Source organism: Quercus lobata, chromosome 1 (assembly GCF_001633185.2).
Source record: "Quercus lobata isolate SW786 chromosome 1, ValleyOak3.0 Primary Assembly, whole genome shotgun sequence".
Taxonomy (NCBI): Eukaryota; Viridiplantae; Streptophyta; class Magnoliopsida; order Fagales; family Fagaceae; genus Quercus; species Quercus lobata.
In genome coordinates this window covers 21,264,048-21,279,815 of record NC_044904.1, presented here as the reverse complement: position 1 = coordinate 21,279,815, position 15,768 = coordinate 21,264,048, and the positions used below count along the sequence as shown (strand labels likewise).

Below are 15,768 nucleotides of genomic sequence, written 5' to 3'. Positions count from 1 at the left end.
AAAGGTTTGTGGGTATTGTTTGAATTGAAAGGTTTGTTTCTTGATTTTGGAAGGATGGAGAAGATGGTGGGTCTGAGCTGATGGTGGTATAGTTTACCAAAAAAAAAAAAAACCCTTTGCAACCAAACCCAGAAACCAACATGAAAAGGAAAGGAAAGAAAAGAAGAAAAAAAAAAAAGATGAAGAAGAAGAAGAGAATAGCAGAGAGGTCTGTCCTAGACCTAGCATGAAAGACAAAAAAAGAAAAAGAAAAGAAGATAATGTGTGTTGGAGAGAGCAAAAGGTCTGACCGTGGGACCCTCTGTGTGTGTTTAATTACGAAAATGTCATTGACAATAGAGTTATGGAAACTGAAAACAACTAAAATGTGTTTTCAGTTTCCATAACTCATCACTCAAAAATCAGAAAATTGAGTGATGGAAACAAAATCCAAATGGACTTCTCAGCCATGGGTCCCACCATTTTTGAGTTATGAGTTATGGAAACAGAGTTATGAGTTATGGAAACAAGAAATCCAAATAGCCCCTTAAGTGTCTTCGACGCTTAATTAAGAGAAACCTTCTTTTTTTGTCCAAAGAGACTAAAAAGGCTATGAATATTAAATTTTTAACCTCAAATTAATCATGGCATGATATCTTATTTATATTGAACTTTGGTGGCATATTGTTAGGGATCATTACTTGATTTTTAGCAATTATGGAGTTTTTACAACAACTATTGGATCTTAAAGCAGAATATCATGAGTAATGGTTATTACTTATTAGTTTCCTTGCTTATATGGATGAAAACCAAGAGATGCCTCAATTGCCAGTTGTTTGGGCAATGTTTATGTATTAATTAGGTGGAGTTTGGATAGCATTTTCAATGCTTGCATTGTGCGTTTGCGTCTGTTAGTAGATCCCATGCACTGTTCACAAGACCCACAAATCTCTTTTTTCAGCAAAATTTTCATTAAAAATGGGTCCTACAATACTATTCACATATTTAAAAATTATTTTGCTACAATGTTTTTTAGTTTTCAGTAATAAACAGTATCCAAACAAACTCTTAGTGTGATTAGCAGATTAGGCTAGGTTTTACTAGGTCAAATCAACCTAAGTAAAAATTATGATCACCATTATGGCTAGGCATCCCTATCATTATTGGCCACCAAGAACTCTTTATTGTTGTCATCATCGGTCATCCGCCATTTTCATTCCCTAACCATCACCATTGATGGGAACTTTTGTTGCCATTAAGGGTCTATTTGGATACCACTTATTTACTGAAAACTGAAAACTTATTATTGAAAATACTGTAGCAAAATAATTTTTTAGAGGAAAAACACTATAGCAAAACCCATGGTTGCATTTTTCAATTCTTGGTGGTCCGTGAATAGTACCCATGGGACACACTAAAAAATGCAAAACGCAGAAAACTCTATACGCAAACGCAAGCTAAATGCTAGAAAATCATTTTTCTAGTCACAATAATATTACAGAAAACAAATAATTTTTTACTAAAAATATTTTATATAGGAAAACATTTTATGCCGAAACAAATTACGGACTCTCAAGTTTTGTCCTTTTACCTTCAATAATCTTCACAATATAATTAAAAAAAAAAATTATTTTTATTTTACAAACAAGGTTGTTTAGACCTTTTCGAGTATGTGACTATTTTCTCGGATGTATGTAGTTTTCCAGTCCCACACAAACTTAGATGAATCCTAGTAGTATTTTTTTTAGAGACTATATAATCCTACTTTTATTGATATTACCTGTAGTGTGTACTACTTAGATGAATCCTAGTAGTATTTTTTTTAGAGACTATATAATCCTACTTTTATTGATATTACCTGTAGTGTGTACTATAAATCAAGTAATCTTAGAATTGGTCTAGGATAAAAGTTACTATATCTACTTTTTAATAGGTTTGATACAATAGAAAATTTTAAATAATACTAGTAAGGGTTGCACGTGCACGGCACGTGCTACACCTTGAGTGAGAAAATTTAAGATATAATTTTTTTTGAAGTAATATCAAAACATGTATTTAAATTTAAAATAGTTATTTAACATATGGCCATCTATTTAGTATGATAATTTCTTAGAGCATCCACATTGGTGGAGCTATAAATTTAGTTATTTGGCACCACAAAAAGTTACTTTATTTATTTTACCTTCTCACTTTGCAAAATATCCAATATCAGTGGTTTTATTTTAGCTTTTAACACAATAAAATAATATATCCACTACAATAAACAACGATTACTGGAAAAAAAATAAAAAATAATAAATAAATAAAAAACCACACAAACCGATCAATGACTCAAACCACAACCATTGCCAACCAGGAACAACCACCCACAACCACTGCCAAATTAGCCCAAAACCACCACACAAATCACCACCAACACAGCCACACCATCACTGACCCACGAAACCCAACCACCACAAAACCCAAAAAAACTCGCAAAACCCAGCCAAACCACCACCAAACCCACTCTTCTTCTCTTCAAGCCACCTAACCCACTACCCCAAATTAATTACCATCACCATCACGACACCACCAAACCACAACCACCATCATGGTAGCCTTAAGCTCAACCAAAAAACCAGCAACCAACAAGAAAAAGAAAAAAAATAAATAAATAACAAAAAAAATCAACTCACGAATCGAAACAATCCACAAACCAATCAACAATCCACCACCACCAACACTCACACACAGCCATGCCGAGAATCCCATGCCTAGAAACATAGTAACCCACACTGGCGCTAGGCAAGGGCTTGGGTCGGCATAAGGCAGGGGTAGGTGCTAGGGTTGGCAAGAGTGAGGAAGAGAGGAAGAAGGACACAAGAAGAAAAAAAAATATAATATATTGGTTTAGCTTTTGAGCTATAGTGCACAACCATTTTCGGTTGTGTACTGTAGCTAAGCCACCATTGCAGCCTCACTTTTGCGATTGGTGGTGCTAAAAATAGCAATATAGTTTTTTAGCACCACCAATACTAATTCTCTAAGGAGAAGGTATTTGGTATCAAATGATACTATGTCAGCGGTATCAAAATTCAGTAAGTGTGAGACATATCAATAAAAAATTACTAACCCAATAACAATTGAAAGACATGTTAGTGGGTAGTTATTTTTGCACATATGCCTCTCATTTATTGAATTTTGATACAGATAATGTGATATCATTTGATATAAAATACTTTTTCATTTCGTAGATCCTATTTACTAAAGATGGTATATATATCTACTCACAAAAAAAATTCTACTAAGAATAATAACAAATGTGGTAATCTTCCAACAATAAACAATAAGGTGTGATAAAACATTGTCACAATATTTAAATTTTCGCAATAAATGATGACATATGCTACAATTGAAACTCTTCATCAAATTAAATACCTACAACCATTTGTAATGAATAATTTGTTATTCATACTTCCTTCTTTATCATTTTATTAATTTTATGAGCCTAACTACAATGCTTAGTTTACTTAATTCTTAATGAACACCTTTTTAAGAAAGCAAACAAAATAAAAAAAGAACAAAATAACAAAAGACATATGTCATTGAAGTTTTCATTAAATGAAATCATAAAATTATAAATCTAGAAGATTTAAACCACTAATAAATCAGTTTTTTTTAGGTAACAAATAGAATACCATACATCACCATTTTTACTTTCTAAGTATGACTAATACATAAAACTCAAAATACACGAAAAACTTTTTTGGGACATTAAAATTTCGTGTGGCATTTTAGATATTGCATAATGAAATATTCTAGAAATCATAATATTTTGTTAAGGTTTAGCTAAGAGAGTAACAGCAGAGACTATATACTTGTCTACAAAATATAAAAGAGGAAATTATTCAACTTTAAAGTTAGAGGGATGAAACTACCTCAAACATAAAGGAGGAAAATACCTTTTTCCATAATTCTTCTTTGTTAGTAAAACTATGTGTTTTTTACTTTAACCAATGTGTTATAAATAAATAAATAAGTCAACCCAAGAAAACTATCCGTAAAACTATGAATTTTGCCTCAACAAATTGGCTTAAAAAAAAAAAAAAAAAAAAAAAAGCCAAAAACACAATAAATGTCTCAATATATTCTCAATACCTTTATTTTAGCTATGGTGGGCCATGGTATGATCTTTTATAATTTTATTTTAGAGTAATGCTACATCCATAACATTTTCACAATAAATCCTAGGTAGTAAATTGTTATTAGTTTTTAATTGGAACAACCACTTTAAACTATGAATTAAAAGAAACAATAAACAAAAAACCAACAGAAGAAAATTGTGCATAAAAAAATGAATTTTTGCTCACCAAATTTAACTAAACCAAAAAAGAAGTCCATGAATACAACAAAATATCACAATATTTTCACAATACCTTTATTTTTAGCCGTTGAAAGTTTTGGTATGATATATTATTATTTATTTTATAAAAATGTTATCTCCATAATATTTTCATAACAAATTTTAGATGGCAAGTTGTTGCCGATTTTAAAATGCACCCACGACTGATATCACTTTTTTATCCATCAATAGTAGCTTCTCTATGATTTGTTGTGAAATTAATGTGAAAATGTTGTGGACTTAGCATTTTTTTTCATTTGATCTATAAGAAACTAAGATCTCAACAATTATGAAAATATTATGATAACAACAAGTGTTTATGACATTTTCACAAAATATTTATTTTCAGTTGTGGTTGGTTACAGTCTCATTTTTTATTATTTTATTTTGACCTATAAGAAATTGCTACCTCAATAATTTTGAAAATATTGTAAAATTTTTTGCGTTAGTATAAGAATATATATGTCAACTCATATAAATATTAAAAAAGAAAGAGCACAAACCGATGACTAAAAAAAAAAAAAAAATGATGAACAGTAGATATTGAGCAAACAAAAATGCACTGTAGCTTTTACACATTCACACAACATATGTAACAACATTTTCACAAAACATTTATTTTCAGTCGTGGCTATTCACAGTTTCATATTTTATTATTTTATTTCGACCTATAAGAAATTAACACCTTAATAATTTTGAAAATATTGTAAAATTTGTTGTGTCAGTATAACAATATATATGCCAACTTATATAAATATTTAAAAGAAAAAAAAAAGCACAAACCGATGATTAAAAAAAAAAAAAAAAAACCCTATTTTCACTATAGCTATAGTGTCAATTGAACAAACTAAAAGACACAAAACATTTATGTAAAGTTGTAATTTACAACTATGTGTTTTGTTGGCTTTAATTCCGTGACAAATTTGATTGTAATTCTGTTCAATCTTTTATACCCTGTATTTTATGTGAGATTTATTTGTAAGAGGTGTGTGTGAGAGAGAGAGAGAGTGTGTGAAGACTCAAGGTAAATTGAAGACTGAAGTGTTTTCGCGAGTAGCTCGCGAGTAAGCATCCAACGAAGTGATGCATGTGCCCTGCACATGATTGGAATGCGAAGAGTTAAAACAAGACAGAGATAGTTGTGTTTCGCAAGTGTCTCGCGGGTAAGGCCTTCTCGCGAGATACCCACGAAATTTTGTTTTGCCAGACTGTCATTTCTGATACACACTTTCTATACCTACACTATGTATACCCACATTACCCACATATGTTGATAAGTGCTTCTAAGAGAAAACCCTAACCACAAACGTTGAAAGTTAGAGATTGTTATACCCACAATTCTCTACATAATTACTTGTAGTTTTTCTTCAACTCCTACCTCTCCGTTTCCATACTATTGAGAGGTTGATAGCCCAAACACTTACCACACCCTTTTAGAGTGTCAAGTGAGGTTTTTGTATTGCTGGGAAGCATTGGAAGAAGCCAGGCTTTCGCAGATGCAATCGGCCGTATTGCGGGATTTGGAGAGCTAGACAAGACACAGTTCCGAGAAGCCTTGTTGGAGTAGGAGCTTGGAGGGCTTAATTGCATCGGGTAGATTAAGCTTGGAGGGTCTCTTGCTAACCCATGTATCCCGACTGATTGTCTAGTGGATTGATTACCGCTTGGAGGGCAGCGGAGAGGTTTTTCGTCGAGTTCTTCGATTTCCTCTTCGATAACACATCGGCATGTTATCTTGTGTTTACATTCTTCTTCCCTACTTTGTTACCTTTCATTTTACTGCTATGTTATAATGATTATGGGTTAGAGTAGTTTATTTGTTTATCTGCTCGCATTTATTCTATTCCACACTTAGTATAAGTGTAAGTAAAATCAATCGAGTCGTAATTTTTAATTTGGGGTCTAATCAGCTCTTGTGTTTTAACACATTTTCGAGCTTTCAATTTATTTTCAGTCGTGGTTAGTCACAGTTTTATATTTTATTATTTTATTTCGACCTATAAGAAATTGACACCTCAATAATTATAAAAATATTGTGAAATTATTGTGTCAGTATAACAATATATATATTAGCTCATATAAATATTTAAATAAAAATAAATAAATAAATAAACACTATAGCTACTGTGGCTACAGTGTCAATTGAACAAACCAAAGACACTGTAGCTACTGTAGCTATGTGCATTCATGCTTTTTATATATAGAAAAATGCAATTATTAAGATTTATTTATTAATTTATTGGGTTGAAAACGTAAGCTGTATAACTGAATTACATTCAATCCTTTAGTTTTCCTCTCTCTTTTAAAAGGAGTGAGCACTGAGCACTAATTGAAATGCTAAATTTAGGCATAGAAGCAAAGTACAGCTTTTACAATATATAGAAGTCTTTTTCATGGGTAGGAGGACACTAGAGGAAAATGTTGATACCTGCCACTTACCGCTGTCTATATGGAGAAAGTATAACATGTTTCCATAATACTAGCTCAGCATCAGATTTGGTGTTTCATACCCAATAAATGACTGACATCTGTCCAAAAAAAGCCACATCAATTTACTCCCCCAAACTCAAATAAAAAGACAATCTTGCCCTTGAAAAATTTTCAAACCATGCCACTTTCTCCCTCACTTACTAAACCTGAAATTCCAAAACCCATTTGTTTCTCTTTGTCTCTCAGGTGCTCCCTCTCCCTCTCATTTTTCTCTCTCTCAAGTGCTCCTTCTCCTTTCTTTCTCTTAACTCTGAATTTTGGCTACCAAACATAGCTAGTTCTTTCTCTCATCCAGGATTTTGTTGCCAAACATAGCCACTGCCAAGCATCACAAGTCCACCATCAATTTCAGAATCTGCCGCAAAGGGGTAATATTTCTTTTCATTTGCTTCCTTTCATACCTACTCACATCTTCTTTTTCATTTTAGTTTTATTTGTTTGCAACTACGGAATGGTTTTTTTCACTTATTAGTTATCACCCAAAAACAAAAGGCAAAGGCACATTTGAGTGTGGAAAGGAGAAAGTTTTTTTAGTTTCTTTTTATTAATTTATTTGCAAACACAGATGGTTTTTTTTTTTTTTTTTTACTTATCACCAAAATAAAATTTAAAAAAGGAAAAAGAAAGAAAAGACACATTAGAGTGTGAAAATAAGATAAATGGGAATACAAAACTAAAACATATATGTGATAGCCTAAATAGAAAGTTTATTTTTTATGTATATCCTAGCTTTTGTGAAACAAAGAGTTGAAGAAACAGGGTATTAAAACTGATTCGTATCAGTTTCAATTTGGTACTGGTACAGGGATGTGATGCTTCTGTTCTATTGGGTATACTGAAGGAATTGATTCCAATAAATAGTCTCTTTCTAAGAGTCTCGACTGAGGTATTTAATCTTTCTTTTCCCTTTTCTTTTCTTAGTTTAAGTCTATAGTTGTGTTATTAATCTTTTTTTTTTTCTTAGCTTTGCTTGTTAAGTTTAACCATTTGTTAATATTTCTCCTCTTTTAATCTTTTTTTTTTTCTTAGCTTTGCTTGTTAAGTTTAATCATTTGCTACTATTTCCTCTTTTTCTTAGAAGGTGTTCAATCATCATCCCTTCCCCCAAAGTTGTTCAATCCCATGTTTAGTTATACAAGAATGCTTCAAGAAAATACATCAATATTGCCCTTCAGCCAGGTACATCATGTTACTTTAAACTTTTTACATTAGGAAGGAAAAAAAATGTCTTTTAACATGTACTGTTTTTTAAACTTTTTACATTATGAAGAAAAAAAAAATGCCTTTTAACATGTACTCCTTTTTTTCTTTTTTTAGGACTCAACCATAAGATTTTGAATATAATGGAAAACTTTTTTGGATATTTTTTTTATTAGCAAACTACAAAGTCATATGCACAAGATTCTGAATACAAGATTATCATACAACAATTTCAAAATAAATAAGAAATTAAAAAAAAAAATTCGTAGAAGAAAAATTGTAAGACTTCATGTATTTGAGTTTTTTTTTTTTTTTTTTTTTTTTTTGTCAATATATGAATTTATCTTTTTATTATTATTTTTTTTAATTTAAGTTTCTTCATGACCATCTGGAAAAAATTTCTAGAGTCATCACTGGGTTCAAGTCTCACTTACATCAAAAACCAAATTGGTGTCTTGGCCTGATAATAGAGAGCAATTAACACGGAGTTAACACCATAGATTGCTATTTTATACATACATACATATATATATATATATATATATATTCAAGATTTCATGAAATTGATATTAAAATTTGGTTTAGTTAATTTGTCGGGAGAAAATTTGGTGTCATTGTAATATTGTGGGGACTAGGGAGGCTGTTTGTGGCAAAAGGACAAGCAGGAAGAACTAAAAAAGCTTTCTTATGTACAATGTTCTAATTTCTAATGGCCGGCATTTGATGGTATCAAATACATTTTTTTAATTATACTTTTGACCTTGTAGAACAGGCGGATCTATGATTAATAAATAAAGCAGACCATCTCCAATGTCACCGGCCAATCATTGCCAGCTTCCAAACAGAATTTGGCAAATTATCGCTGACAACTGTCATATTGGTCCTGCCAAAGATATCTCTAGCATCAAGTCATCGACCACCTGATACATACAACTAGTTCATATTTCAAAACTTAGTCCAGACTTCTTTATTTTCTTAAATCACCAATTAGAATGTGTCATATTTGATCTCAGAAGACAATGATTTATCTCTGGTTTGTCATCTGGATTTGCATAAATTCTTGCTTCACTCAACAGTATTATGACCCATCAGATTGCTCTTCAGAACCGCGCAATGGTTCAAGATACGAATGCCAATATTCCTTCCAGAATTCATGCACCACATTCCTAGTCTACAGAGCTAACAGATATTTTCAGACTATTTCGAGCATCTCAGACTTGTTCAACTTGAACTCCTCCGAGGTGCTTCAACAGAACAGTGTTACATCTTCTGATGAGAGACTTAAACCAGATAGAGAAGTTCTTGTTCCAATTAACTGTTTTTGCTCAGACCGTTTTTTTCAGGCAAATGTCAGCTACAAAGTCCTGAGCAACACAATATTTTCTGAGATTGCCTGTGGAGTTTTAGAGGGGTTATTAAAATCGCCTATCCTTAATGGGGCAAACCCATCTCAAGGAAAGCAGCCCGAGTTTGGTTCTGAACTTCAAGTGCCATTGAGATGTGCTTGTCCTGATAATTTCACTACAAGTTAAAGAGTGATCTACCTTGTGATGTACCCTTTTATAGAAGGAGATGAAACAGGTACATTGAGTAAGAAATTCAGTATCTCTCCTGAAGATTTATGGGTTGTTAATCATTTAGAACCTAAGCCAACCGTTTTTCCAAACACAGCGGTTTTGATACTATTGACAAAAGTTCCAGTAATGGATTTCAGTGTCCCAGATCCTCCACCTCCAACTCCTGCTTTTCTTCCCACAATTTCGAACGGAAAAAAACCAAAAAGCACAAAATCAAGGAATTTGTATATGGCGATATCTATTGCTGGTGCGATTCTGGTACTTGTAGCTTTGGTTGCATGTGGTATAAAGGCATTAAAGAAATTGAAGGGCGAGAAGTTCATGTTTAGAAGCTCTCTAATCTCTTGTTCACAAGTTAGAAGCTCCCCAAGGTCTGCAAATTCATGTTTATCTCCGGATATTCTTGTTGAAATAAAATACTCATTGTTCATGTACAGCATAGAGGACCTCAAGAAAGCAACTAGAGATTTCAGCGAAGAAAACAAGATTGGCGGCGAGGTCTATAAGGGGTTGATCAATAATGTTGAAGTGATGATCCAACCGACAAGGTTTGAAAACACCCGGTGGGCTATTGATTTACACTCAAAAATTAATCACATCAATATTGTGAATTTACATGGTGCTTGTTATGGGAAAGTGACTTTTCCTGTTCTTATCTTGTGTTTGAGTTCCCTAGCAACGGCTGCTTGAGGCACTGCTTATCTAATCCTCTCCAGTGGCACAGGCGGACACAAATTGCTTTTGATATTGCAACGGGACTTCACTATCTACATTATTGCACTTTTCTCCCCCTTGCACACTTGAGCCTGAGTAGTACAAATATTTTTGTGACTACAAATTGGAGAGCAAAACTAGTAAATATTGGAACCAGTGCTGCTGTTGGGCCTGTGAAAGAAATGGATAGTAAAGATAGTGTCAGAGGATGGGTTGCACCAGAGTACCTTCATCATGGCTCAACTTCTGAAAAGGTAGACATTTTTGCCTTTGGAGTTATTTTGCTTGGGCTAATCTCGGCATGGGAGGACCTTGACGGAAAATCATTCAAGGAATCCATCACATTCTTGGGAGGAGCTAGTGAAGGTGGTTGTTTTGAAAAATTGAGGAATTTCATGGATCCATCTTTGAAGGATGATTATCCTCTTGCAGAGGCTTTATGTTTAGCTGTTTTAGCCAAGGCTTGTTTGGAAGATGACCCTCTGCATAGGCCAACTATGGATGATATCATGAAAGTCCTTGCCAGAATGGTATGACTATCAATTACTAAATCATTAAGAACCAGATTTTATTTATTACCAGGTCTGGTAAAACATTCTTTAGTTATTAAATTTATGCACAGTAATATTATGGATATATATAGGCCCGGCTTCATACTTAGCATTACAGGACCTCAAGTGTGTAAATTTTAATATTTGGAAGTTAAAATTCCTCTCCCTCTTCTTAATTTGTACAATTTATCTCTATTATCTAGGAACTCCATCAGATTATTTATTCATTCTTATATGCAACCAAAAGTTCAAATTCATGAACCATGTTGGAATTCTTTTACTAAATATAAGAGCATGCACGGTGCACCAGACATATAAAAATAGCCTGCTAATTTCTAAATTGGATTTGTATTATAATTATCACTTAATAAGCCCAAATGTTCTTTGCTAGTGTCCTCAAAGAAAAGGATCCAAACTTGTTTGGAAGATTTGAGAAATATGTTAATGGAGGATATGATTTGTTTGATTCCATTTGCATTTTTTGACTGAATGTGACATATATATAACCAAACTCTACGCATGTCTTCGTTGTTGACTTCTTGCTGTACCGTCTACCAATGCTTTTGTTGGATCCCATTCATTTTTGCTTGGACACAATCTCTTCCCCTTTTGCTTCATCTTTTAAAAAACGAAAAGTCGGAAGGCACAAAAATTTTCATACACTCTCTCTCTGCCTTTGAAATGGGCTCACTAGAATTGTGAGAGTGCATGTGAAATTTTCAGTGCATTCTGTACAACCTCAAATAGTTATTCTTTTCAAGTTGAACAGAAGCAAAGACAAATTAACTTTTATTGTGCTATGTATTGATAAAATATATTAGGATATTTCATAAATAAATAGATCATATATGATTTTGTGGAATATCATGAACTATTGCGGTTTTGTAATACCATAGGTTACAGTTGTTTTAAGGTTACCAATAAAGCCTAATATCTTCCTATATATAATATACTCTATATTAGATTCTTTGTAATAAATAATTCAATATAGCAAAATTTAACCCTTTGAGACTTTCTACTATGCACATAGGGTTAACCATCAAGCTGAATTACATGGTTCTTCTTTTACTTCTCTCTCTACAGTCTCTAAATCAATTTCATTTTTTTTCCTTTAAATTTTAACACATGTCATCGTATGATTTCTGGTGTGGCTTGCTGTTATGGTTAATTACATTCAACTGTTCTTCATGGAAACGAGTCTTTTTTTGGTGAGGGCTAACACCTTTGCTCCAACTATTCTCCCATATTGGGCTCACCCCATTTTTTGAGAGAGTTTCTATATATTCACCATTTGTTACTCCACCATTAAGGCTGAGAGGAATTAAATGCATTTGAAAACTCAATATTGCCTTGTTCATGGAAGATTGGAAGGCAAAATTTCCATAGCTTATTTTGTGAGGCCTATGATTCCGTGAGGGGTAGGTAGCAAGCTCCTTTTGCTATTAAGTCTACCTTTCTTTCCCATGTTTTTAATGCATGCATTTGTTTTAAGTAACAAAGAATGTAAATCTATAAATTTAATTCATTTATTTAGGTATACAAAACAGGGTAATCTATATGTACCCGTCAAAGCTTCAAGACCCAATTCCTATATTTAACCATCACCATATCCCTACTTCTGAACTATAAGTGGGCTGGGAACCCTAGAATGTGACTAAAAATTACAAGGTAGTGGGTAATAAATGTAAAAAATCTCTGTTGATGAAGAAAATTCGCCCATTATTTCCAGCCTAACTCTCTGTTGATGAAGATTTTAATCGTCTTTGGGATCACTTGGTCTATAAAGATGCACCATGCGCTTGTTTATTGGTTGCAGTGGTCTTGCATTAGTATCTGAAGCCTGAAAAAAGAAAAAAGAAAAAAAATCAAACAAGTAGCATAACTACAAGAATAATATATATATGTTGTACTTTTATAATTAAAAATTTGGGACTGATGAAACTTGTATTAGAAATGGAGGGTTTGAGGACGTGAGAACCCTACCTCATTTATAACTTTTGTCAAAATACATCCGTTGTTATATATTTTTATTGGATTTCATTTCCATAAATGCTTAGATTGTATATTCTCTTACAACTAAATTGCTTACAAAATATCAAAATAATTCATTAGTAACAATCTTATAATTCTCATGTATAAGATACTTAAATTTTAAGGTTTTCTGTGATTTAAAAATTAAACACAAAATATGAGTTCATATATTCAATAATAAATAAGATTTGGTTAACAAAAATTTTGGTGTGCATGTAAAAAATAAAGAAAGCATATAATTCAAATGTGAAAATTTTTAAATATAAATTTAACTCTAAATTAATGTTACATTATTAGACATTAATAACTTTTTTGTTAGATTATTATTTTAAAATTTTCGTAGTCGGATTGCATGTTTTCTATGTTACTTAAGCATATCAAATTTCATATCCATTAGATATTATTGATTATTTAATACATACCTTTTTTTATATATATAATTTTATAGTTACAAAAATAAACTATAAATTTTAACATTTTATACATGAGATTATAGTTATTTATATTTGAATATCTTGATATTTTGTAATCATGTATGGTATAAGTAGACAATGTGTAATCCAAAAGTGAAATTATCAAAAAAAACATATCCAATAGAAAGTTATTAAACAAATCTAACATTGAAAAAAAGTTACATTAAATATAACTTAAACCCAAATCTAAGACACTATCAAAAAATGTCTCATATTTAGTAGTAATAGTTACTCACATCATGAACAGCCACGCGAAGCAACTTCACTTGTTCTTGTGTAACAGTCCTCACCTGATGAGTTAGATGAGAATTAGGGCAAAATTAAGTTACATCTTAGAACAAATAATGTTAGTTGAATGAGTTCTTGAAGCAAACCTTTCCCACAATGGTCCATGAAACATTTTGAGTACAAGGGGGAATTGTAAGAGAGCCTTGATATCTGTAATACTTTCTACTGCCTATCTTTATATTCCTTGGGTCAATCAATCCCGCCACGCTCTCTGCTTCATTGGTGTTGGTAATGGCTTCTAAATGATCCGTCAACTATGAACAAACCCAATATGCATAAGAGAGAGAGAGAAGTATGTGTGTGAAAGCCTACACTAATCTTAATATATGAGGTTCAATACATGCGATTTTCAATTTTTTAAATACAAGATAAATTGGAGACATGATTTGAATTAAGAACCACATATATCTTGGTACTATATATGATAAATTAACAATTATCTCAAAAATTTTAAGTAATGGAAAGTAATGAGTTTAATTATTTAACTATTATTCTAACATTTACTTACCGATGACAAGAAAGAATCAGGACGTCCAATCTTGTACATGATTCCAATCACAGCAACTTTTCCATCCGAGCTCTCATGAACCAAATGCACCTCAAGATCAAACTGCCGGCCATCGAGTGTGTGTTCAGAAGGTGAATGCCAGTGGCACTGTTTGAGTACATATTGAGTTTCATTTATTTGAATGTATCCTGCACCGCCTTCCCATTTCAGCTGCATTCACAAACAAAGAGAAGTTAGTTGAAAGAAAATGAGAGGAAAAAAATAAATAAGTTTGCCGATTTCATACTTATTCCTTATGGTCTACAGCAGAAACCAAAATCTCACCAAATCCAACTTTCAACTACACATTATTTTCTATAATAAAATAGCGTAATTAACAATCGATAGGGTCATTGTCGTTAAGATAATTAGATGACTTAGAGATGATACTAAATCATTATGAATTGACATTGGAAAACATATAGCCCTATTGATTTGTCTTCTAGTTGGTGGATTCACATTGATTTTTCATATGCTTTTGCTAGTTGTTGAAAGTTGTAATTAGAATTCTCATTTTGCTTACCATCATGTCATGACCTCTATTCTTAAGGGTGGCATAAGCGGGCTTGTAACTCCTCTTAAGTCTCCCCAAATGGGACACCACTTCAACCCTCTTATTCAACAAATCAATTGGAGATTGCATTGTTCCATGTCCGCACATGCTCCATTCGGGTCGAATCTCTCCCCATCGAGAAGGTCCCTTTTCACTTTTCTCATCATAGTTAAATTCTCCCTCATCCTCTGCAACCATTAAGCATAACAAGAAGGAGACAATATATAAGTATCATAACAGCACAATTTTACGAAATAAGTGACAGAGTCTAACGGCAAAAACTTTAAGTAAAAAAAAAAAAAAAAAAGTAGAAATAAAGTACCCTATGGGCCTATAGTTAGTGTAGAAAAATACAATTTACTCAAATTTCTAAAACGCATTTAAAAATGAAAGATTACTAAAAAAACAAGCTAGAGTAAAGAAAGGCTTTGAAGAAAGTTAAAGAAAATTAATGCACTGTTTAACTTATTCTCCATGTCATTTATGTCGCTTACATACATGCATGTTTCGTTTATTGAAAACAAAATAAGGATTTCAATGCATGTGAAGTGTGGCAGCCTTACCAACTTCTTGAGATGTTGCTGGGTGTGTATGCAAAACAAGAACAATGAAGAAGGCACAAAAGAAGATTCGGGTTGCAAGCTTCATCTTTTTGGACTTTCAAGTTTTTTGTTTTTTGTAGTATGTGTGTGATGGAGAGAAGATAGAGCACTTGGCTTCTTATATAGGCATCAACTCTGTAATATGAACATAGAAAAATCAGTTTTGACATTAAGTGGCATTGATAGTTTCTTCATGTACGTAATGTCCATTTCAGCTAGCAAGTTTGAACACGTTTTGGAACACGAGGTGAAGTGTCCTCTAATTAACCTTGTCCTTTTTTGCAATGCTTTAAACGTAGCATTTAGAAGACGACCAGGTGTCTTTTTGTTGTTGGTTTTGTTGAATTATTCTTCAAATGTGCTGGGGAAGGGTCCTTTTGAT

General features: G+C 32.5%; 1 protein-coding gene and 1 pseudogene across 1 annotated transcript; one reads left to right on the top strand and one right to left on the bottom strand.

The window, feature by feature from the left end:
• Positions 1–9,057: 9,057 nt before the first annotated feature.
• LOC115986963 lies at positions 9,058–10,880 on the top strand (annotated as a pseudogene).
• A 1,504-nt stretch (positions 10,881–12,384) lies between these two features.
• Positions 12,385–15,476, bottom strand: LOC115987058 (alpha carbonic anhydrase 7-like). Its single transcript, XM_031110541.1, has 6 exons — positions 15,348–15,476; positions 14,755–14,972; positions 14,193–14,402; positions 13,771–13,938; positions 13,633–13,686; positions 12,385–12,732 (listed from the first exon to the last, which is right to left on the bottom strand). The coding sequence occupies exons 1-6, from the start codon at positions 15,430–15,432 to the stop codon at positions 12,646–12,648; spliced, it is 822 nt and encodes a 273-aa protein (XP_030966401.1). The 5' UTR covers positions 15,433–15,476; the 3' UTR covers positions 12,385–12,645.
• Between the last annotated feature and the right edge of the window lie 292 nt (positions 15,477–15,768).